Raw genomic sequence first — 26,392 nt, forward strand, 5'->3', positions numbered from 1 at the left:
CAGTGTGAAAATATGCGACTGCGGTGGAGTTCAGGGGATAGTTCAACATAAGCAAATAACTTGGATATGTTTGCAATCAGTGTTCATTGTGTTCAGAACAAATAGAAGCTCGTTGGAGATCCCAGCCTTAAAGAGATGGGATGAGGAGCTCAGTCATCCAGGGGAGCATGGAATAGGGTCGCCGCTCGTTGGCTCAGGTGTCCATTTCGGATGCCTACTGGACATCTCTGAGGGAAGGTCCCTGAATGGGGGCCCAAGGGAAGTCCGAGGACACACTAGAGGGGTCCTGTCTCCCGGTTAGCCTGGGAACACTTTAGAATCTGCTCAGACTGATGCCTTTGCAGTCCGTCCCTGGATAAGCGGTAGAAAAGGGATGGTTGGATGGCAGGCATGATGTGTTCGATCAATTGCCACCACCTAATACTGCTAATGGAAACCCTCGCTTCACCTTAGTTTGGAGGTAGATCCGTTAACAGTCTAATTTTTACATAGAATTCTTCATTGTACCCATCTCATTATTAAACAATAGAGAATGTTATGAAGCGAGTTTCCACTTGACTTTTCAGTCTTATGCATTTTTTTCCCCATCGTTGTGAAACCCATCGATCATTTTAAGAAGTCTTATATAACAGATTTAGACACTTCCAAACAATGCTAATGTACTTGGCGCTTGTGCCAATTATTGTTTTTGCCAGCAGACAGAGAGCGAAGAGGAGGAATTGCTGAATCTGCTGAAGTTAAAGTCGCAGCAGTGTCACCCTCCCTCCCTCCCTCCCTCTGCCGCGGGCGCCTTAGGGTGCTTATTTGCTCTCTCTCTGTCACACAGGTTAAATACAAGGGTTGGCTTCAGTGAGCAGAGAGCTGTGGAAGAGGTGACTTTTACTCTGCCTGAACAACTTTATTTAAAGAACAAGTCTCGGTAGAAGGTCAGGGTTCTGGTTGGGAGATACTAAGGCTTAGTGGAGAAGCTGCACAGACGGATCAGTGCAATCAAAAAAACGGACTTATGAAAAACATACCGTATTAGGATATAGGTATGCTACATTTTTGGAGGGAAATGTGATGTTTTTGGAGTTTGTATTGCACACTATGAGCACGTTGAGGAGTATTAAGATTGAAAATATGAACTGCTTAACTAATGTGTAATACGTTTTCTTCACTTTACTTCTGCACTGCATGTAAGAGGCAAAGAGCCAAATGCCTCGACTACTATGCCTACTTTTTAATCTATATAATTCTCCATGCTCGTACTGTTACAAGTGAAAATGGATTTTGGCCAGAGTATACGCTTTGCAACTGTCCAAATCAATGAACTGAAAATGCTGGAGTGAGGGCATAAAACTAGCTATAGATGCTGGATGGAATTGTGTATAATATCTGCAATCATCAAAAATAACTGTCATTAAGATACCGGAACGAAAAGAAAGCCAGATTTGATTGGTCAAAACACTCCAAACATTTTCAGAGTCTGGCAAGTGCACATTCTGAGTGGTCTTGTTTTTTTTTTTTACCTTTGAGACTGCCCTAGGCCTTGACCCACCCCTCCACTCCCGAAACCCGCTTTACTCATTCATCATGTGTGAGCAGATCTCCGAATGCGCCGCGCTCGCCCTCACTGGAGAGAATCTGCTTGCGTGCCTAGACTCCCCCCACCCGCTCCGGGTCAATACATGCGGATTTGTAGTAGACGCACATGCCGGGCTCTTCCTTTCCAGGGAGATCCACTTCTCTTAACAAGACCTCTCCATCATGAGTGACAAAAGTATTCAGCGGAGAGACTGCTCGAGCCGAGGGCCGCGCGGTTGTAATTTAATCAAGCTGTATTCATGTAATGCCGGACAAAGTGTACCATGTTCTTTTTTTTCTCCTCATGGCCAATGTCCTACGCTGTGCCAAAAGTGCTGCAAATGATTTCAGTATCCTTGTGGCTTGGAATAAAAATATGTCACCAATTTTAGTACAGCACTTGAGAGTTTGAATATGTGGATGTAGTTTTCGTTTCTAAAATTAGTTTTTTATTATCTACAAACTTGCTAGTTGTACCGGAAATGTGTTTATTATATTGTGCTTTTGTACACAAAGGTTTACACTACAGAGATCATTGCATGTATGTATATACACTACCGTTCCAAAGTCTTCTCTAATCAACAATTTTCAGCAGTGCATGATTGCACAAGGTTTTTCTAATCATCTGTTATCATGATTAGGAGGGTGTCAATGTCGTTGGTTCGTGCGCCGAAATTCAGCCCCGGTGGCGGGTCGCGGGCTGCATATACTGTAAAGGACAGTGGCCTAATAAATAACGGCTTATGCGTCATCAGACTGTGTCACAAGTTTCTCAAAGTGCTACATAAAGTCATTATTCATTCACATTCGATGGCAGTAAGTTACTTTTGTAGCCACAGTCGCCATGGGGCAGACTGACCATTTACCATGTGGCTATAATATGTTTATATCCTGATCTCTTATTATGTCAGTGCCCTCTGCTGGACACGTGTGGAATTCTTTTTAATTTTTTAAATTTAAGCTGCCCCCTAGTGGCTGGAGTGAGCAGACTGGTTATTTCTTTAAAAATCCATAACTCCGCACAGGAATGGGCAAGAGACTTACTTTTTTTTTGGACATGCTCAGGAATTCATGCTCCTCAAAGGACCACCTTGACACATACGAGCTAAGACAATGTACCATTAAAACACTGGAGTAATGGTTGCTAGAAATGCGCCTCTGCACACCTAGGTAGATATTGTAACATAGTAATATATATAATAAAAATAATGTAGCCACAGCTGCCCGAGGGTCGACTGACTAAAGCGCAGCAGCCAATCTGTGCCATCAGCCCCTCCAACCACTGCCAGCAAACCCGAGCTTACCTACATCAAAAAGTAGTATTAATGAAGAGCAAAAAACTGTGACTAAATAAAAAAAATAATAATAAAAATGGAGAGAAGGAACAAAATCAAAGTTCCTGATGCAACAATTACAATGTCCCTGGTCAATACAAGAGTCCGAAACCAGAATTTCATCATTCATTTCCAAAATGTCGGTGCAATACTCACACTTTTGGGATGACTAAATAAGTCCACGAAATGCCCTTTGTTGATAAGAGAGGATTAATACTAAACTAAAATATTTTTGAACACTAGCTATAATCTCACCACCAGCAATCCTCTAATGTTGCTCCTGACTGGCTCTCTCCTGCTTGTGCACATTGGCAAATAAAAATGAACAAAAAGAAAAGAAAATAGATCGCCCCAGGTCACAAACACACCTCGATCTCTCCTACCTCCCATGCTTGCATCAGCTCCCATGTACAGCACCCTCTGTGGAGCTGAAGATTTTCTAATACCCCGTGACCCCGACTTGGTCCAGTTCCAACCTCCTCAACCCTTTCCCACTACAAATAATATCTACAAAACTAATGAGAATAGTAGGAAAGCAATAATGTCGGAGTGGCAAGACATATTTGCTCCCCTCTCCCCTCGTTCCCCGTTGCGTTGAATAAATCATGAAGCTTTCCAGGCGACCGCTAGAGTGACAATTTTTAATATTGCTTGCTCTTTGATGCCGAATCAATGCGGGGAACGGCGGGCCGGTAAAAACATGCGCACACAGATAAGCTACAGCATTATTTAAACAGTTAAGATGCCTGTATATGACATCTGGACCATATGCCGTGTTCCCGTATGAGTTAAGTTGTGATTCTACTCCGATGTAGCATCATAGAAAAGGAGGAGAGAGGCTTATAACTGGGAGGCCATTATCGAAACGTATGGGTGGATCAGGACCCAAAAGTAGATTGCTGAACCATTGTCACTTGGCCTTTACAGTCAATCAAGAGGAATCTGTGGGGAAATACTGAAGACGAGCAATGGAGGAAGTCATTACACAATGGTCTAGCGCTGGGGTTCACAACCTTTTTTTGTTGTTGTTTCTATTGTGCTTCAAATACCCCCTATTTCGAGATTCAAGATATGGCAGAGTGGCTAGAACATTTGCTGCTTGCCAGAAGCCACATGGAGGCCACATGGAGGCTTCTGGCAGACAGAAAATGGGACTTCTTATGGTTTTCTTTTAAAAATGCCACTCTCTGATGAAGGCCATGTTTGTGCAGCAATAGTAGTTCTGTGGACAGTTTCCCCCACCTGAGCTGTAGCTCTCTGCAGTTCATCCAGGGTCATCATAGGCTTCTTGGTGACAGCTCTGGTCAGTGCTATCCTTGTTCGGTCAGTAAGTTTAAGAGGACGGCCGGATCTTGGTTGGTTTGCAGTGATGCCAGACTCTTTCCATTCCGGGATGGTGGATTTAACTGTACTTTGAGAGATGTTCAAAGCTTTGGAAATCTTCTAACAACCTAACCCAGCTTTATACTTCTCAATAACTTCATTCCTGTCTGGTGTGTTCTTGGATGATGCTGTCTGCTCCCTAATAGTCTCTTAACAGACCTCTGAGACCATCACAGAGCTGCTGTTTTTGAACTGACATTAGATTACACACTTGTCTAGGGCAAACCTAAGTTCTAAGTTTGCTTGAACTTGCATGAATAAATAAAAGATACTCGCAGAAACTAAACTTACTGACGCTTCACAACAGTTGGACCACTAAAGGGCTAAAGCAACTAAAGCAGAAAACTTTGCTTCTTGCTTTTTCAAACGCTGACCGTGTTACATTCAGTGTCTTCGCCTGTAGGACATGCTTGGCCTTGGCTCGGTCTAGACTCAGTCAAACAGTCCACCAAGTGTAGAATTAACCCTGGGCGAGAGACTTAAACATACATTAATGTGTTGTAAAATAATGATGTAGCTGCATGCACATAGCCTATAGGGTAAGACGGTGAATAAATGCAACTTTATAAAGTCCACAACCACATCTCTAAGTATGCATGAGTTATCGCCGTGAAAAGACAGTGGAGATGAAATATGGATATTAAGCTCCCATTTCAATGTTTAGGTCCTGAGAAAGTGTATTTAAAAAGAGAGCTGCGTTTTTTTTGGTTTTTTTTTGAGGAGAGAGCGCCATTACGAGTGTGTTAAAAGTCAGTTAAGCATAATATGAAACCTTTAAGCACAGCGTAGACGCCCAGTGTGCCATTGAATGCTATAGCGACAGATTGACAGCTGAATGGAGCATATGTGGAGAACAGAGCAGATGGCTGTCTACAACGTCCCCGGGCTATAACGGGGGCTAAAGCAGAGAGATATGAGGTTTGAATCAAGGACCCAGTCACAATATGGCAGAACTGTAAATAAGATAATAATAGAACTCCTATTCTACCATTTGGAGAGTGATTGGACCATATTTTGGAGTGACAATAATGCCTATATTGAGCATTGTCATGTTTTAATCTTGTATTTGAAGTTGCAGTGACCAAGCTATTTTTTGTTGTTGGGTAAATTTCTGTTTTGCCAACTAAAAGACGAATGCCATGCCCCATAAAGCATAATTATTATTGATTGCTTATACAAAAGTGAGTCTACAATCCACTATCCTGCTTTTGCTCCAAACTCTGACAATGCTCTACACACATACACATCGTGTTTGTATCAAGTTTGGAGTCATGTAATAATTGTATGTTTTTAAATGGTTTTACCTTTCTGTGAAGCAGTGGTATTCCTGGTGTTGTTGTAAAGTGCTAAATAAGCTTTGATTGATTATTGTGGCGAAAAAAAAGTAAATACACCATTTGGAATTTCTTACATTTCTGCCTAAATTGGTCAATAAATGTCGTCTGAACTTCATCAAAATCACAGGAATGATTAAACAGTGTCTGCTTAAAATAATACCACTCAGACATTGACATTTTATCATATTTTTATTGATCATAACATGTAAACATTCAGCGTGGAAGAAGTAAGTATACTGTTTAATAAAGGGGTTCACTTATTTATTCCATGCATGTTGTGAATGAAAATCTTGATGAACTTGTGAATTAATGTTTCTATTGATGATAACACGTTGTCCAGGCCCGGTGGTGTGCTGCTTCATTTTTCCTCCACACATGATGTTGTGTGTTCCTCCTAAAATATTAAACTTTCGAAAGAGCTCTTGGATGCTCCGCAGCACTACTGGCAAAATATTCAATGGACTGTTGGACTCATAGTTGAATAGTTTGTGAGGAACACACAACGTCATGTGTGGAGGACAAATTGAACAGCACATCAAAATCAAAACCCTATGCTCACTGTGTACGCATGGTGCAGGAGAATCATGGTGTGGGGCTGTTTTGTTGCCTCAGGGCCTGGACAACCTGCTATCATCAATAGAAAAAAAAAATCACACATTCACAACAGCGTGGAATAAGTAAGTGAACCCCTGTGATTCTTTTCTTGCAGCAATAACTTCTGTAGTTGCAGATTAGACGCTCACAACGATCAGGATGAATCTTGCACCATTCCTCTTTACAAAACTGCAGCAGTTCAGTGAGATTCGGGCGGTGTACTTACTTATTCCACGCTCTCTTGTAAATGTTTACGTGTTATGACCAATAGAAATATGATAAAATGTAAATGTGTGCGTGGTATTAGTTTAAGCAGACACTGTTTAATCATTCCTGTGATTTTGATGAAGATCAGACCACATTTAGTGAAATTTCCAAACGGTGTTCTTACTTTTTCTCCCCACTGTATATCCAAGTGAAGGAATGGGATCTGCGAGAGCTGGAAACAAGAAGTTTGGGGCAGCGTTTAAAACTACTTTCTCCTCACACAGGTTGAAAACAGGGCAGAGTTACGTATCGGTTTGATGTATCATGATAGTGGGCACGAAGGACAATATAATGAGGTGTTAAGCTTGTTCTGAGTGTCCTTTTGGTTGCGAAATTAATGAATTAGTAGCAATTCTGGACACAGTGGTGAATGAATGAAGCCACAGGAAACTCTTTAGTCGTTGTTTTAGGTGTATATAGCAGTGTTGTTGGTTAGGAAATGCTATACACCTAAAACAACTACTTCAGAGTTTCCCGTGGCTTTATTCTGGTTTGTTTTTTTCATTTTAAGATGTTTTTGGATCAGGCGAAATGGACAATTTTCTTTTCTTCTGTGGTTTGAAATGAGGTATGGTTAGGAACATTAGAAAGTACTAAAGTTTCGATTTTGTCTTGGAATGCTTCATTTCACTTCTAAACAGATGCCCCCAGATGTCAATACAGTAGTGACTGAAGTGACTATTTGAATTCCTTTGATGTTTTTTTCTAAAATCTTTGTGTGTTTTCACTCTATTCAAGTTTGCCTCGTCCCGCGTTGACGCCCCGTTCCATCCTTGAACCGTTGCTAGTGAGGCTCATTTGATTGAGTGCATCTTCCAGAAACTAATGTATCCCTGAAAGCAAAAGATAATAATTGAAACGTGACCTCGCTGATCCTTTGCCGAACAACAAAACAAGCTTACTTTCCGTGCCTTCAAAGCCGCGGTGCTGCGATACGAAAATGTAAAAGATGTCGCTGCACGGCTGTCTTACAAGAAAGAAACACTATCAATAAAGACATAACAAGATTCCCAAAGCTGCATGTTTCGCCTCATATAAGCAGATGTTGTTTTCCATCTTGTCTTGTCTTGTGTGTGCACTCAGTCGTCCAGGCGTGTTTCATTTTTGCCAAAAGTTGCCATCTGTACAAACAATTTGATTAGATTCATTTGATCATCTGATATTGATAAAGCTAGTTTCTAATAGCGATATTTTTTGTGACATTTCTTGACAAGTTGCTGCCGTCCTCATAAGTGCCACATGACACTGCTTGTAAAAGAGTAAAAGAGAAAACTTTTTGAGCATTTAACCAATAAGTTCCTGTGTCAAAACCATTCTTGTAGTGTTTCGCGTCATTCACACAGGTTTGAGTACCTTATTTTCCAGACTATAAGTCGCTCCGGAGTATAAGACACACGAGCCAAGACTTGCCTAATGAAGAAAAAAAACAACAGGCTGAATAGGCATACGGTATTCACCTTATTCCACCCCGCCCACTTTTCCACTTTTTGCGTTGTCTCGGCACCTCGTTTTCCAGACACTTCCGGTCGAGCAGGAAGCCTGTTCATTTTAACGGAGAACGAGGGGAAAAAAATCTCCGCTCAAATCTGATGTTTAGTCGATTGATTTGTGTAAAATGGCCAATGTTCATTTGCACCAACATGTCAACACTGCAGCGTTTCTCTGCGCGGCCGAAAAACGGCTTTGTTTTGTTGTTTTTTGTGTTTGTATGTTCACAAATAGGAGAAAAGGGGCGGGCACAATTCATGGCAGCGCCCACGCGAGCCTCCGGAATAAGGTGAATATGCTAACGTAACACATTGATGGTTAGCTACATGAAGCATAAACAACGAACTAAATAGGTGTCCGGTATGTTAACGTCCCATAAAAAGTTCAGATAACTGTAACATAAAGAACATACCAAACTCTCCATCTCACTCCAAGTCACTAAATCCATTGAAATCGTCATCCTCGGTGTCACTTCTGAACAATCGCCATGACAATGACCAAGGCACGGAGGCGTAACTGCACCGTTGACGAGCCTGTCCCGGCGGCACATTGTTTAAGCTCTCATTTGTAAACTTGTTAGCTTTTAGCTTTTAGCGATTAGCTTTTTTTGGTTTTCTTCATTGCGGTAAGAGTAGCCTCCTCTTTTCGCCAGTCTCTCACAATAAGTTTCTCGCTCACTCCAAACTTTCTGTCTGCTGCTCGATTAGCCTGCAGTGCCCTCTAGAGGCATGTGAAATTATGTATTTGAATAAAAGTGCGAAATAAGTGCGACTTATACTCCGGAAAATACGGTAATCCTGTTTTCTTTAGTGGTTTCTTTTTCTTTCTGCTGAAGCCCTTTGACTTATATTTATTGGATGTTTTTGGCGCTCTAGATAGAATGTGGAATATAGAATACTATTCTCCTCTCCTGAAAGTACATAAACCATCACTGGACCCAGTATCAGTTCTTTAAACAGCATTGATCACTGCAATATCAATTTCTTAGCATGTTGTTGGCTAGAAAATGGGGACTTGAATTATGCTATTTGCACGTTTAGCCAACCTTCACTTCTTAATGCCCTCTGATAAGTAAAATATCAATACTGTGGTACCGAAAAATGTTTTTAAGCGTCAGTTTATGCAATATATGTCCACTTTTCCCTCAAAATAATGTGAGTATGATTTTTACCAAAGAACTGTGCATTTATAGTTTGCAAATAGATCTCTAAATAAAGTATTTTTGCACAAATGATCTAGCTTACAAACATGTCTGGCATATACCTGCACGCTTCTAATGCATCATCAACACGCCGCATGGCCTAAATTAGCATTTTCATTAGCTTAATTTAGATTAGACGCAATCTTCTAAACCATCCCCGGGAGGAAAAGTGGGTCACAAAAGCGCGGCACAATAGATATGTACGCGAAGACAATTAAACACATTTTAAGCTTGAGCAACAACGCGAGTTTAAAAATAGGCAGTGCTATGCTATAAGTCATACCTTTGTCCTTGTTTGTGTTGTCTAGTTTTCACATCTCGTTTTGTTCTCCCCCCAGGGTGTGTTAGATGCTCTTATTGCACGGTATGAAAGTAGAATGCAGTATTTTTGTAACATGCAAGCAGCGTTTTTATGTATTTTTGTCATGCTCAAAGTCATGGATGTGCTGAGCGCTGTGCAAAAGATTCCAGCTCTAAGTTGTAGGAGAATGTAGCAGCATTTTGTTCAAGGAATGTGTGGGCAGGACAAACTTTACAGTCCTACATTATGCTCTATTTAGGTTTTCTACCTAAGTAGGGCGACAGTGGTGCAGATGGTAGAGCGGGTCGTCTCATGATCGGAAGGTCGGGGGTTCGAATCCCACCTCCTGAAAGTGCACACTGTTGTTGTGTCCTTGGGCAAGACACTTCACCCACATTGCGCCCAGTGTCTGTGTACATTGGTGTATGAATGAGAGTATGAATGGGTGAGTGGATCCTTGCTGTAAAGTGCTTTGAGTGCCTAATGTAGGTGGAAAAGCGCTATATAAGTTGAGACCATTTACCATTTACCTACTTTAAACACTGTGGTACTTTTTGTAGTATAACATGCACCTGAGGCCTGATTTACTAAGCATTTCCATGTGCAAAAGACAGGTGCAGTTGAGATTATTGCCTCTTGTAAATGATAAAAGGCCACACGGATTTCATATTTGTGCCACTAAATCTAATGATAACACCAGGTAATCAGGTGCAACATGCAAAAAAACTTTCAAGTTGTACTTACCATTTAGTATCATGGTTTGGTAAATCAGGCCCTCGACGTTAAAGGGACTATACAGAGTTTAAAAATGGTAAAATTATCTAATTTCCTCCCCCTAAATGTTCCAACAATGTCCTAAGGTGTAGAATGAGCCCAGACGTATTCGCCACAACTGCCTCTAAAATCCTGCTCTGTCACTGAAAAAGGTGTTAATTCGGGTCCGAAGTGCTGTCATGCACGCGCTTAATATAGAAGGTGCAGCTACACATATGACCTGAGGTGGCAGTAGTGAGTATAAAATGGCTAACTTGCATCTAGCCCCTTTAAGTAGAAAATTGAGGCTTTTGATGCAATACATCCCAGGAAATACAGGTCTATGCACATTGGCAGTAGAAGAAGAAGTGGGCAAAATGAATAGGATTATATAAAACTGTGTGAATGAAGTGGAATGCTGCCCCAGAGAGTTTAATTGACAAGGGAGCAGTGCCATAACATGGTGTAAAGCTCAAAAAAGTCAATTACAGTTGATTTTTCAAAAGGCCCTTATTCAAAAGGCCATCTCACTGTAGCATTACAGCTTTGAGTCATTAATATTATTAATGTCCTGAACCAAGGTTAAGGTGTACTTAACTTAAGGAGCCGGGGGCGACTCATCTCCAGATGTAGGGCCAGGCTGATGGTCAGTATCAGTGGTGGGGGAAACCGGAGTACCCGGAGGAAACAGACACGGGGAGAACATGCAAACTCCACACAGAAAGGCCCCGTCCAGATGGGAATCAAACCCGGGACCTTCTTGCTGTAGCCTCTCCACCACCATGCCGCCCGTGACTGTTTTCTGGAGTGAAAATCAGGGGGACATAACTTTATCTCATTTGTGTGACCATCACCAAGACTTGAGTCTGTAAAAAGTCTTATACTGTACAAAATGAGTGTGTTAAAGGGGCTAGATGCAAGTTAGCCATATTATATTCACTACTGCCCCCTCAGGTCATGCGTGTAACTGCAGCTTCTATATTAAGCTTGTGCATGACGGCACTTCGGACCCGAATCAACACCTTTCTGAGCAACAGCGCAGGATTTTAGAGGGACTTGTGGTGAATATGTCTGGGCTCATTCTACACCTTAGGATATTGTTGGAACATGTAGGGAGAGGAAAATACATAATTGTAACATTTTTAAACTCTATATAGTCCCTTTAAGTTTGGTAATCAAAATGAATGTGCATGTAAGATCTTCGGATCTTGCTGTAAATTATGTAGAATGGTTACTTTCTTGTTTTTCTTTCAATTGTATAGAAGTGTAGGTTGTCCTTGGGCAACATATTTCACTCACATTTCTTGTAGGTAAAATCAATAACACATATTGTTTGCTACTTGCACAAACAATATTCTTTGATTATTGTTACTTCAAAACAAGTTGTGAATTCACTCTTTACAAAAGCTACCAATGCTTCGTGCCACTGAAATACGGAGTTTTCATAGCTCAGAAGTGTACACGTCACAAGGCCAGCTATTGCTATTGTGTTTAAACAGTCCCATACACTGGTAAGGAGGACAAAGAATCAATTGTAATTCTTTGCTTGCTCTTCGATCCATTGTGGCCCTGAAGCAAAAAAAAAAAAAAAATACACAATGAATAAATGTAATAAAAGGAATGACAAACAGGTGTGTGTGTGTGTGTGTGTGTGGGGTGGGGGTGGGGGGGGGGGAGTGTCCAATGTTGAAAATGGTAAGAGTTAGGTTTATAATATGGTCACAAAGGAAATCTTTGTTGACAAAGAATATAAGTGTTAACCAAGTGAAATGTCGTCTTCATATATTCAGCAATAGCAGTGGGTTACATATGCATTTACATGTAGCTGTTTAATCTGAGTGTATTATCTTGATTTAAACTTTAAAGTATGCAATGTTTATTTGTGATTATGTGAAACTTGTTCCCCTGCATCTTGGCCAGGACACTCTTGAAAAAGAGATGTTTAATCTCAATGAGTTTTATCCTGGATAAATAAAGGACAAATAAAAAAATAAAAATATTTATTTGTAAAATTTCTTTGGGGATCTGAAGGTTGTTACACCGAACCCAAACAGAGCACTTGTCCCTGTCCATTAATTGCTACTGACCACTCCAGGAGCTGTGTTTGCTGCATTAGGCATAAACATCTGCCCAATAACATGGACAATTGTTATTTTGTCAACATCCAAGGTTAATATGAAGGTGTTGGTTAGTAGGATGATTTGAAAATACATGATTTGGAAAAAAAGGTTCCCACCAGAGAAAAGGTCACACACTTTGTGGGACTGTCTTTAGCTTTGATTGTTTAAATGTATGGTTATGGTATACTTTATTGTCCCGTGGGCAAATTTGTCCTCTGCATTTGACCCATCCCCGATGCCTCTGGAGTAACCCATAACCCGCATTGGGTAATATGGCGCACAGGGACCCATCTCCAGATGTCCAGCCAGGCTAATAGCCAGAACCACCTATCACCTGGCTGGAGGAGTTGACGATGGTTCCTCACCTTCCATTTATCTTCTGATAATGTGTTGGACAGTTCTTAGTCTTTTTGCAGTTCTTCTTAGATGTTTTTGCTGCTCATCTAATGCTAATGATTTGAGTAGTCGCGAAAGCGCCTCTGACAGTCTCCCCCAGGGGAAACTGAAGCTACAAACGTAGCTTTCCACCACCGAGTATGGAGTGAATGTACAACTCTCTCATGTAAAGCGCTTTGTGACTATATGTCTGTGAAAGGCGCTATATAAATAAAGATCTTCTTCTTCTTCTTCTTCTCATTGCATCTGTTTGGATTAAAAACTCTTGTAGCCATGTAGTAAAATCTATCTTACCTATTTGCTTAAAGGTCCTATATCATGCAAAATCGACTTTTTGGAGCTTTTAGCCATGTTGTTATGCTATTTCCTTATCAAAAACACCCCCAGAGTGGTTTGCGGCTTCATTCACGCAGCTCTCAGTAATCCTCCGGAATCCTGCTCTCTGAGCAGCTGCTCCTCCCTCTCCTGGTGAACGACCGAGTGTTCAGTTGTGTCGTAACAACGGAACGGAAGTGCTCGACGTCTTAATTCTATGCTTACGGACGGATTTTAATTTGTAAAACAGCTTTTTCATTATTTCTGTCGTAAAAGAGAAACAAAGAGTAAAAAAAAAAAAAAAAAAAAAAAGGATGTGCCCGAAGTGCTTCCAGGTCAGCTGTGGCCAAAACAAACACATCGCGTCTGAACAGACGTCATGTTTGTGCTGCAGCTGTGAAGATGGAGCTCGTTACCTACTCTGGACACCTGTTTTTTATTCTTAACTAACGATAATGTCACGGACGGAGAAAAAGAAGCGCGTTTGGCTACGAGGACGAGGAGTTTATATTCAACCCTTTTCAGGAAGAGGCCACTCAGCTGTTTTTTTCTCCGGGATTCAGCGACTATCACCAAAATATTGTTTTTCTGTGACTGTCACTGATGGATGTTTGGGGAACCTTCGCCAGAATCAAAGTGGATTAACTTTTATAACCAACGCGAGTCCCATAATGTAAACAGCGATGGAGCAGAGCGGTGAGTCAGTCCAAACGCGGGTTAGCTTGTGTGTTAGCATATTAGCATGTGTGTTAGCCATTTATGAAGCTGTGTTGCAGATGTCAACTCCTTATAACTGCATCGTGAAGTAACTTCACTTATTGTTGTTTATTTATATTACGGTAAAGTTGTATGCGCGGAGAGAGGGGGCGGAGTTAACTGAATCGAAGCGTTGTGTCTTCCGGGTTTGAAAAATACCTCCAGAAAACACTTATATTTATCACAAAAATGAGTGCTCCATAGTGATAGAGGTACAATATATCATATAAATGCCTATACTTAACTTTGGAATGGCTAAAATAGCATGATATAGCTCCTTTAATTAAATCCACGTGGTGACTTTTTTGTTGGTAAAGTGACATACAGTATATTGCTCCTGCTTTGGGTAAACGGGAGTATCTGGACGAAAACCCACTCAGACACGAGGAGAACAATCAAACTCTAAATAAAAAGTCCCACATGGTCCAGAAATCAAACCCAGGACATTCTTGGTTTGAGACGAGAGCGCTACGTTACTCATCCATTGGAATTGATTGCGTGCAGAGAATGAAACCTTTCTCCTCCTCGCTTACACGCCAAAAAATAAAAAAAATAAATCCAATTTATGCTTGAATCCAGTTAACAATATATCAAAAGAACATTACTTTACTGTCAGAACGCGTTTGATACAAAAAGAAAAATGTCAAATGATTGTGACAGACGACAAAAGTCCATAAAATATTACAGATTTTGTCGCGCTATTGATTGTCATTTTAACAAGGGAAATTAGCCGCGGTTGTCAATAGTCTTTTGAGGCTAACTCTCCATCACGGGGCTTTGAGCGGCAGATCCGACAAGGCGCCAGCTCCGCCCCCCCACTGTTCAGATCGCTACGGCGACAGTTGTAAATGACTTTTATGGAGCAGATGGAGCGGAATATGAAATATCCACAGGCATTAAAGCGTCGTCTGTAACTGTACTAAAGCAAAGCTCGCCAATCAAACATGTCAGCGCTTGTTTCTTTGTGGTACACTCATTTGGAGAAGCAGATTCTGACTTCGGATGTTTGCAAGTCGTGCTCATTAATCACATTGGGTTTTTCTTTCTTTTTTTTTTACAGGATGATTCGAGGCAAAGGCAATCTTCCAAATCAATTCCGTCTTGTTGGAACTTATGCCGTTCATATAAAATCAACGTTCAAGCTGTGCACATATTTAATGTTTTGTTTTAGGACTCGGAAGATATTCATTATCTCGCAAACAGACGTTTTCTCAAAATAGCTGCTGTTCTTTCATTCTGTCTTTCTAATCAGACACACTGTGGTGCCAGGAATAAAACTTCAGCTGCTTGAGTTTGCCTGTTACATTAAAGGGCCTACATGACGGTTTTGCCGTTATATGTCATGCAATTAATGAGCACAAATATTTTTAAACATGTTGGATTTATCATCCCCTCCTGGAACTGCCGCCTTAACGTGGTGGAGGGGTTTGGGCACCCGAATGATCCTGGGGCCTCTGTTGTCGGGGGCTTCGTGCCCCTGGTAGGGTCTCCCAGGGCAAACAGGTCCTAGGTGACGGGTCGGACAAAGAGCGGTTCAGAAGCCCCTTATGAGAGACCAACAGGCATTGGTTAGTCCCGTGAGGCCGTCCTTCTGTGGACCCACCACCTGCAGGAGGAGCCATAGGGGCCGGTGCAATGTGATTTGGACGGCTGCCCCCACAACCCAGAAAGAAAATGTATGGATGGATGGATGGATTTATCATAAGTTCCTCTGATCAGTCCTGTCCACGTAGCTATAAGCTCAATCGAGACAGAAGTTAGCTCTTCGAATTTGCCCCTAGAGATTAAGAAAGTAATGGAATTGAAATTGCACTGAGATATCCTGTCAAAAGTTTTACTAATAGTCTTGCAGGTTCTTGTCACTGCGAATATTAGGCTTACTTTCAGAGTTTGAAGTTAAAAAAAGCAACTTTCTCTCGCAGCTGATGGCACATGGCAGAAAACCAAACTTTCCTCAGCTTTCTGGGTTCAAGTCCAGGCTTCGACAATTTATTAAAATAATCTCCCCGTTCTTCGAGCCAAAACAATCTTTATAAACAGACTCGATGTTTATCATGTCATGAAATGGATATGCAGTGGTTTAAGAATCCAAGTTTAAAAAAACGTAATGAAGCAACACCAGTAAAGTATTCCTTTATTGGAGCAATATGATCCATTTCAGGCTCTGAGAAGCTCAGGGAGCGGTCTCATGTTGGTCCCAGAGCCTGGGCTAAACATAGTGAAGCTGCAATTCATCTTCATGCTGCTAAAATCTGAAACTGTCTTCCTGAAGATAGGATTTACAATGCTAAAGTCTAGGTTGTAGATTTTAACACTTCAACGTTGGCAATGACATCCTGTAACGGCAAAAGGGAAAAAGGAAAGATTCCAAAGTGCTGCACGGGTGTAAATCTCCTGCCATTGACAGTACAAAATATGGCACACTGTCCTGGGTTTTCCACTGCTCACTTTGGGAATCCGTCTCCCCCATCGGTAAAACATGTCAGCTCGGTGCTTTTGGGCATCGCATCGACACGCCGGTCTTCCGCTCCTCGCTGCTCGGGAAGCGCCATCTGCATGTCGCCTTTGATTCCGCCGTGCCCCAGATCTGCCGTCTAATGAGCTGAGTGCTCAATCAATAATTCACCAGAGTTTGATTCAAATCCAGCCTCATCGGATCCACTTTCATAATCAGAACCTCACAGTTGTCCAGACACTGTTTCCATAGCTTTTCCTGCTTCTTTAGAGTGATTTCCTCAATGCTTGACATTTTTGTAATTCCTATTGCTTGTAGGACTGGGTCGTATCATACAGTTCATGATACCAGAGACTTTTTTTGGAGGCTATATCAATTTTTAATGCTGTGAGATCATTTGCATGTGCACGACCAGAGGAGGGGTAGCCTTTGGGACATTTAAGAGACTTCTTAAAAGGCAATACCTAGTTTGACTGCAGAATAATTCAACTTCTTGCAAGTAAAAGTGAAACAGCCAACTGTACAGTTAACGTCACAAAGCCAGACAAACAAACCGCATGTGTGCTAAGATTTCGTTGTCACTTGATGAGGCTTCCCCATGGCTTCGATCTGTTAAAAGTCTTTTTCGCCCCTTAGTTTCGGTGGGCATGCTGTTTAGTTGATCGTTGTTGCCTCCAAGATGAGTCCATATCTAAGAGTGTTGCTAGTGTCTGGAGAACAATGTACCTGCCACCCTTTATCTGCTTCACACGTTGAAAGTCTGCTCATCCACATAAATACTTGCCTTGTCCGTTTGTGTTTGGTCCATTCTCCTCCCACTTGTGTCATGTTGCGGATCTTAAAGGTCTTTGGAAATGGGATGAAAAATATTCCCTCTGGCACTCGTATCGCTAGACAGGAGTGCTCAGTACCTTCTTCTTCTCCTTCTTTCGACTTAATGGCGGACACCTACTGTACAGTGCTTAGTTCCTTGGCGTTTGAACATGTTTTGCAGCGGAAAACGTTTGAAGACTGACTATTGAAGCGACTCAGGCCATAGACACCCTGGTAAAAATGAGCGCTTGTTTGACTCGCTTTGCACCCCATGATCCTTTGCGGCGATCTACTTTTAGCTACTGTGAAAGACGCTATTGAATTGTGAGAAACTTGAACTAAGTAACTTGTTTACCTTAATACATCCTTTCTGTAGTCCCTCTGGGGGTAATACAAGTGTTAATGGGATGATTGGGGGGGTCGTTCATCTCCCCCGGTGTCTCTGGCCAGAAAACCTATACCTTGCAACTTCCCTGCATCCGAGTTGGAGGCGCAACACACACTAATGGAATCACGAAGAAGATGCTAACAGGCTAATGGGTAAAGCTAACTGCGGGCTAGCTCCACTTAAACAGTATTTACAGCCAAGTTTGAGTGAAAATGATGATCTCCATTGAGTAATTGGATGTACAATATCCCTCTCTCCCTTTGTCTTTTCTGTCAGTGTAGTATTTACTGTCACGGACAATTAATGAGTAAAAAACAGCAACATGCTACGACACCTGCAGTGGCGCTTATGGCCTCTGGGGGCATGAGTTATTTCTTTTTCTTTTTTGCATTTTTGGATTTTGTTGGTGTATCGTATTCATAAGGCCTTTTCGTATTTTCTCTGGTGTCAGAAAAAGCGGCAAATGACATAGTTTGCGCTTTTTCATTTCCGTCCCGTGGTATGAATAGTACGCTGTTATGCCTTGCGCTAATTCGTTTCATCCACTGAAGCAGCACTTGCAAATAGAGCAATGTCAAAAAGGGGGTATTTTTATAATAAAGTTAAGAAAATCACAGCCTTTGATGAAGATACTTGTAATGCTTTATTTTTTTTTTTGCCTCGGCTGCATAATGCATGTGATTGCTTTTCACTTCGGTTATTGTGTCTCTTTCATGGCAGATTCTATCACCGCCTTTGGTGAACTTCACTTTTTTCATACATATATTTGGCGAGATCTCACAGGCAAGTTTTGAGACGGAGCGGAATTTAAATCCTTTTCAAGTGGCAGGAAGGTCGTTTTGAGGTCTTGATAAGCTAGCGATGGATTCAGGAGACTTAAGTGCACAGCCCGTATCTCTAAAGCGAGGATGTGGCCTTTTACTTTTGATAATACGAATAAATCGACTCTGGTTATGATTTAGAGGAACTACATTATGGCTTTCGTTTATCGTTTGTATCAAATTCTAATCTTGGTCACCCCCAGAAGCCCCCTGCACATTTGCCAGCCCTTTTAGTTTCAATCATGTGTCTGCATCTTAAAGTCCCTGTGTTTGATTTTGTTTCCAGTACTTTGATAGTTTCTAAATACAAGACAGGTGTAAGCACAGTTGCACCGTAATACTGAACCTTTAAATTCTGTCGGAACTTTTTTATCCGAGCCGCACTGGTTATTTGCAGAAATAAAGAGGTACTTAATACTGACTCTGCTGCTGTAGCTTACTGTTAGCTCAAGAACTAATGAGATTACCCAAAGAAAACGGCGCTTCAGGCTCCGTAGACGCGGCGCATTAGGAGCTTATTACAGAAAAACCCTCAAACCATCCCAAGTGTGGCTTCCGGGAGTGTGAACCGGCGATGAGGAACGAGCAGGAATGATTTCAAAATGCTCCTCCAGATAAAGGGGAATTTACAGGTCGACCAAGGCAAGATTTGCATTGTGGTTTCCTGTATGACGTACCAAGGGATGACAGAACGGAAGTGATACTGTACGTTGAGAGCAGAATGGAGCACGGGATTGAGTCGTCAGAAGATTTCTACTACTGCTGAAGATTTAGAAATGTAAAACGCTGGAGTTATCTTGTCCCAAAATGATGAACTCAGCCGTACAATGAAAATAACCTGTAGCCAGTAAATCTCCATTCAAGAATAGTATTACTTTTTCCCTTCATTTTGAAAGAAGCCTTTATCATTGTAAGATTTGCCCAAAATAAAAATCAATTTCTTCTTGTCTTCCTGTGCCTGTGCGCTTTGAGTCCTATAATTATCCTAATTGGATACATGCCAGATTGAAGCTTCCATTCTCTTGCTAGAATCATTTTGCACAAATATTTTTTTTTTGTTGTTTTCCAAGTTTAAAAGTGTCCTAAAGACTTCCTTTCAGCTTTGTTTTGATTGATTGTTAGTATCTTTTAGGTATTCTCGCATTTCTTTTCATTGTCTGTCTCTGCATGAGCCACAGTAGAATTGGAAATTTCGTATTAACTTTTTCCAAGAATTTGTTTTGGTTCTTCTTGTTTTGGTGCAAAAATAAAAACTTTCTCCTCCCCATGTGTGAAGCGATTTGAGTGACTCAAGGTTATTAATATTTTAAAGTATTGCCAGTCCATTACTATATTTTCTTATTTCAGTAATAATGCTTGATGTCCAGATGAAGTAACCTGTAGAGTTTTAGCATTGCATGTGTTAATTGCTTGTTTTTTTTTGGACAGTGCCTCCTGACGATCCAGTGATTGTGGGCGCTCCGGTGGTGAGCCTCCGAGCCGGCGATCACCTGAACCTCACCTGCCACGCCGACAACGCCAAACCTGCTGCCTCCATCATCTGGATCAGAAACGGACTGGTGCTGAGCGGCGCTATGTACTCCAAGGTAAAGTCATTTCCTGTGATACTACCTCTAGTGTTGTAAATGTATTCCAGCGATTACCAATGTTGCATGTGGGCTCCATCTGAGTCTGTCTTTTATTCAAACAATGATGAGTTGAAGATTTATTCATATCTCCCTCTATTTCTTCTCTGCGACTACTTTGAAATCTGATACTGAAAACATCCAATTAAAAACCATCTTTTGGCAATGAATTGAATTGAGCTAAACTTACGAGTGCTCAAAAACACCACAACTTCCTTTCACTATGACTTTTTTGTGCTTATGTTTTAATGTTTTTGATGTATTCTTACAGAGTTATCAGCGTAAGTAATCATTTCAGTACAGACAAGGCTTTTTGAGGTCACCGGTACTGTATGTGGTTTAAATAAGAAACAGACAGAATGTGTGTTAGCATCTCTTTGTCAGCGCCGGCCGCCGCTACAAGGACAGCTGCCTCTGTGGCCCCGCTCTGTAGTCGATGACTGGCCAGTCTTAGAGATAGTCTTGTAAATAGATAAAAGACTGTCTGGCCATCTAAAGTCTGCTGACCCTGGTCATGAGGTCACACAAAGGGCAGGAGGAGAAAATAGAAGAGGGGAAAGTGGACATACCTGTCGCCACAATTCAGCTTGACAAATCAAGTGCTTTTGTGGGGAAAGGATACTCAGGATCAGTACAAAGAGTTACCTACCGCACACCAGGAAACAAATGATTAATTCTGGCAACTCATATTATAATATGTTATTGGGTAAAGCTTTGACAAAATATGCTATCTTTTGATACAAATAGATTGAGAGTCTGAGGTGGCTGATGCTGCTGATATTGAGTCTAAGGTAGGATTGCAGTTCTTAGGGGAGAGAGACGACACTTAGATCAGGGATGGCTTTTGTTTCCCTCATTGAAGACCAACATTGAAGTGTATTAGTGGGCAAATGCAAACATATTCAAATGCAAGCAGATAAAATGATTAAACATCCTATAAATAGTGTGCTTTTAGTAGGACGTACTGTTTCGGTGTCTCCAACTATTGACAGTCTATAAAGTGCACAAATGAATCATAATTAATCATTTCAAATATAAACTCATGGGCTGAATCGAATCCCCTGGAGGGCGCCACTTCAGAGAACCCGATAAAGATGAAGGAATTGGGACTGAAAGTTTATTAGACCAAGATATGACAGTCTGCAGAAACGATTGGACTCCAAGCATTCAAATATCTTCTCCTTTGACCTCTCACAGAATCATAAAATAATCCAAAAGCAGAATAGTTGCTCCATATTGACGAACAGAATCGCTGGCCGTGCATCCACCACCTGAGCACTGTCTAACTCTCCCTGAAAAATGTCTGGAGGAGCACGTGTTGACAAGTCGGCGGATTCATCAGTGAAGGGCTGGAGTTAGCGGTGAACCTCTGCTGGTGCTGACAGCAGTCATGCAGAGAAATTACCCGTCTCTCCAGTGGGGGGGCTATCGACTCCAGTGTGTAGCATTCATCTGTGTTTACCTCTGAAAAGGTCTCGTCAAGACATCAGATCGATACAGCGTTGTTAACAAGCAGTTCGCACAGTCTGCCCATATGTTCTTACACGACGACAAGCTACATGAGAAAGTATGAGTGGTTTTCTTGCAAGTGGAGTATCCTTGAAACATATTAAGCCTCAGTACGCACTCACTATGGTGAAAAAAAGCTTTCTCATCAAAGAAGGTGCAGGGTAGTTGTAATTGCGTCACGTCTATCACACGAGTTGAAGTTGAGAGGCTGTGACTGGCTGGCAGCAACAAAATGGTAACGGAATAATAAACTTTTTCAACGGACCCTGATTTGTAACTCATTATTTTCGTTCAGCCAGAGGAGCACACTTTTAATTGGCCGTTTACATGATTCAAAGTCCAGCACATGCAGGCCTTGTTACGACATGTATGCGTTTGCCTTAATTTACAGCCGTGTTGTTAATATGAAGTGCTTTTGACGCTTCATTTAGAGTTCCCGCGCGAAGAAGGTAAGAAAACGTGGGGGACTAATGTCGACTTACAGTACAGAGAACACGGCGCGGTCGATCGGTTTTACATGAACATATACATACAGTTGAATACACTGTTTTTAATGCTACAAGTGAAAAGTGTGAAGATGGAGCTCAATTCGCAAGATGACTCGAACTTTATATCAATCAACAGTAAAATACATTAGCAGTTAAAATACCCAACGATCCTAAAGTCCTTATACTTGGGAAAGCACCAGCAAATTGTAAGTGGAATCAGAAATTAAAAATCTTTATAGAATTGAGCATTGTGTTGGCTGAAAGAGTTCTTGTAAGACAGTGGAAAGATGATTCAGGTCCTAATCTAGGTGAATGGGTGGATGAATTAATTACAACATGATTAGAAGTAATTTACAGTTATTTTTTGATGTCTGCAATTCTTGGGACGGGCAGCTTCAACCAAATTCAATTCGAAATACTAGAGCAGTTGTATTCATTTTCACATACAGATTCAAACTCTACAGATCTTTTCGCAGATCACTCTGGGGTTCAATAAGAGCAGATGTGACTTGTGTTGACTCCTGAATCATCACATCCCATCCAGCATGTTTGTGTAATTCTGCATATTCTTACCTGCACCTCAACTGCTGATGTCATGAGGTGGTGCTGCTATGTGTCCAAACAGCTTCGATACCATCACATTATTCTCAAATCATACTCAAAATGTGGAAACAGTTTACAAAGCCTAAATAAAGCAGCTTTACGATCGTTTCACATACAGTGCTTTGGCTCTACTGAACCACGGAGACACGATCTTTCATGGCCAGTGTTGTTTTTATGCCACATGCAGGTGGATCTGAGACAAACAATGAGCTATGTTTAGCGCTGCAGCTGTGATGGAACTCTGTGCTTGCTGTGGTATGAATGATGTGACCTTGCGAGGCCCGCACATACATGCTGCAGTAAACAGGTGCTGTGCGTAAGCAACTAGTGGACTCAACAATACATGGAGAACATCACCTGTGCCTAAAATCAGAGCAAATATAATCAAACAGTCAATTACAAGATTTTAGAAGCACATGTGTCCACTTTAATCGGCTGGTTATCTTAAAGGGACTATACAGAGTTTAAAAATGTTAAAAATAAGTATTTTCCTCCCCCTACATGTTTCAGCAATGTCCTAAGGTGTAGAATGAGCTCAGACCTGTTCACCACAACTGCCTCTAAAATCCTGCACTGTCACTCAAAAAGGTGTTCGGGTCCGAAGTGCCGTCATGCACAAGCTTAATATAGAAGCTGCAGTTACACGAATGACCTGAGGTGGCAGTAGTGAGTATAAAATGGCTTACTTGCATCTAGCCCCTTTAAAGGCCCTATATAACGTGTTTTTTTGTTTGCAACCAATGAATAGGGAGTGTGCTAGTGATGTGACGACCGACCATCTCTTTAGGGTAAACTGTTTGAACCAGATATCAATTGTGAAAAGGGCCAGATGTTTTTTTCAGTCTATTTGAGCGCAAACTCCCCGAAACAAACACAAGAATCAGCCAAACAGTGGAGCAGGCAACACAAGTGAAAGCTTTTCGCACTAAAGTGAAAGTTAAATGCACTAAAAATGAGACTCTGTTTTATTAGTTGTGGCACGAGATTGTACTCAACACGTAATCTTAGATATTGTGAGATATCTGGCTGGTGTTATTGAAATGTTATATTAAAAAGAGACACATAAATCTCTACACTGGCATTGGCAAAAAATTTGGTGACACTTCTCGACTTCCTCAAAAGCACTCGCAAAGCATCAAAGTAGGCCACCTGTCACCTGGCAACGAATCAAAAGATCACTATTGCTTCAGTCGATGCGTTTTACACACAGCAGCTATGATTAGACGCATGAAAAAGACTAACAATAATGTCAACAGATTGTGTTCAACCGTAGACTTATACTGGTGACTTTTAAGGGTCTCTCAACTTATAACAACATATAATGAAAACATCAGACTAGCGATGATTATTTGTTGCATTCATACAACCATCTGTGGGAATAAAGTTTTTCCCAATAATGGCTCATAAAAGCACAACTTTTAAGCATATTTTCCGGTCTAGCATAAATAAATGAAGTCTCTGTCTAAAAGGAAAATTTCGGTTGGGCCACAATAATTCTGGATGTGCATTTAGCGTAAAAACATGTTTCATCCGGCTGTGTGTGCCTTGTTAATGGGCCACAAGGTCTCTCGGCTTTTGTCTGGCTCCATTAGCGCGGCGGCAAAGGGAAAGCTCTGATCATGTGAGTTCTTTTGCTAGTGTTTTATTATGACGGAACTAGCCCAGTTATTTTCACCAGTAATTATGAGGGATCCTTGTAAAACCCAACTTGAGATGCGTCCGTGGGCTCATTAAAAGAGCAGTTGAGGCAGTCTTAACAGTAGGATGAGTAACGTAAATGGTAAAAAAAAAAAAAAAAAAGTCTACTACGCCTTAGGCTAATAAATGGACCCTCTTTGATGTGGAATTTCTCCAAAACTATAGTTCAAGCTGGCTGAGTCCAGGCTGTTCGCCACACAATGGAAAAGGTGTCCATGTGATTGAACAAAAAATAGAGAAAAAGGCAATTTGGGCCGAAAAAGACTGTTTGAGAAATTTTAAAGGCATCAGTGACCCATGTTCGTATACTAAATGGAAAATCTGATTATGCTTATGGAGCGTATGGTGGTGGAGCAGCGAACACTGAGGGCCCGATCTTCCGTGCACCCTCGAGCAGCTTAAGGGTTTGCAACTACAAGTTATTTCTTATATCCATGATCTCCTGAATATACACTGATGGTCCCACTCTAGCTCCAGTATTAAATAGCGCGGGCAAACTTTACGCCATAGAAACATGATCGAAGCACTAGCATGCGCGCCCCCGACCCCCAAGCCACCCACAGTAATGGAAAATATATCAGTTTGGTACAGTCAGTAGGAGGGAAAGCTTAGGGAGGTACCACTGCTGTGCTTAACATCGCCATGGGAGTCTGTCCAGCCCCTGTCCAGTCAGCTTACTGCGCCAGATATGAAGCTGAAGATTTCAAAGAGTGACTGTGTGCGGCAACGCAAGGTCAGGCCCTGAGAGTTTTTCTTTCCCCCACGTTTTTTTGGGATAAACCTAGCCTGGCCTTAGCCATCCGTAAACTCTGTCAGTTATCATTTCCCTACATGTATGTCTGGGCCTGCTCTCAGTGGCCGTGTTACATCGGTTGAATTTCAACTAACCATTCAGCGAGCGGGGGAGGCGGGTGTTGTAGGTGACGTCAAGCATTTGCGCCGCATTTGCTGGTTGTAGTTTGGCAATGGCGGCAAATGCGAAAGTAAGAAGGAAGTTCTTCAATATTATTTTCTCGGCTCCCCAATATCCAGAAATTGAGATTGAAGTCATGGAATGTGCCAGGAATGCCCCCAAGAGTTATGATCGCTGCTTCACTCACTCGGGCGCATTACATATGTCACGACTAGCGAAAATCAGATCCAATCGTTTCAGAGGAATTCACCCGTCCCACCTGATAACGGAGCTCAATTGTGAAGATCCAGACCATAGACTGTATAGTAATGGGCAGCTTCTGCTCACTCCTCCCCGTTTACCATAATGACTACGGTTGTGGAGGAATTCATGGCGGATTTACAGACTCCCCCTCCCCAGCTCTGACGAAGCATGTTCCTAAAAAGGACATAAGGGCGGGATCTTCACTGTGGACTCGGCCCTTGTGTGACGTGTAGCTCGCGTTGCTCCAATGCTAACACTCAAACCCTCATTAAGTGCGAAATTTCTAAAATTCTTCTTAAGAAAACCAGCCTGGTTTCTTAAATTGTGACCCAGAATCTCAGGAGGAATTTCTAGCCTAGTCTAGTGTTGAAAAAATTGAAACCAGGCGTTAAAGTTGTTTTTAAGGTGTCTAAACTCCAATGCTTTTCAATGGGGCACTAGCGGCGATATGGAGGCACTACATAATGGCGGAGCAATGGCGGCCCCCAGTGTCGTGGTCATAAAGCAGAGCCGCCAGCGGCCATTGATCCAGACCCTCTGTATGAAATGAGGGCATGGTATGGACCAGGCTAGGATGAACCGGACGATGGTCCAATATCTTAAACTACTGGGCTGATATGAGGTCCTAGCACGGCCCTGCGGTTCACTGTGTTTACTACAAATGAACAAAACAGTTTACCTTGAAGAGCTAACAGCGCTAAACTGACTTCGCTGAGCTTCGACCATGCTACATTGTCATTACTAACCGTGGCGACTGTTTGCATGAGTAATTCTTCAAATTGAGTTTTATTTGGCTTTATTTCATCGGCTTCTCTCAGTTCCATGCACCATCCTCTGGCAACAGTGATTTTTTTTGTTAGCATTGAACATTAAAAAACATTAAAAACCACGAAATACCAAGGCTACTCTAAATAATACAGCATACGTAACGCGGGGAACTCTCACTGACTTGACAGTGGAGGATGCTAATTCACAGGCACTTGATTGACACAACCAAGTGCATCCTATCCTTTAATCAAGATTTA

The 26,392-nt window shown here is 41.7% G+C and overlaps 1 protein-coding gene across 1 annotated transcript in view; it reads left to right on the top strand.

Annotated features, from left to right (window-relative positions):
* Positions 1 to 26,392, top strand: part of LOC306969864 (kin of IRRE-like protein 3) — a 455,290-nt gene that overhangs the window by 320,713 nt on the left and 108,185 nt on the right. Inside the window, exon 4 of the mRNA XM_079565619.1 lies at positions 19,717 to 19,874. Within this exon, the coding sequence (XP_079421745.1) occupies positions 19,717 to 19,874 (158 nt within the window). The remainder of the gene's footprint in view (positions 1 to 19,716; positions 19,875 to 26,392) is intronic.

Source organism: Gobius niger, assembly GCF_951799975.1.
Source record: "Gobius niger genome assembly, chromosome: 11".
Lineage (NCBI taxonomy): Eukaryota > Metazoa > Chordata > Actinopteri > Gobiiformes > Gobiidae > Gobius > Gobius niger.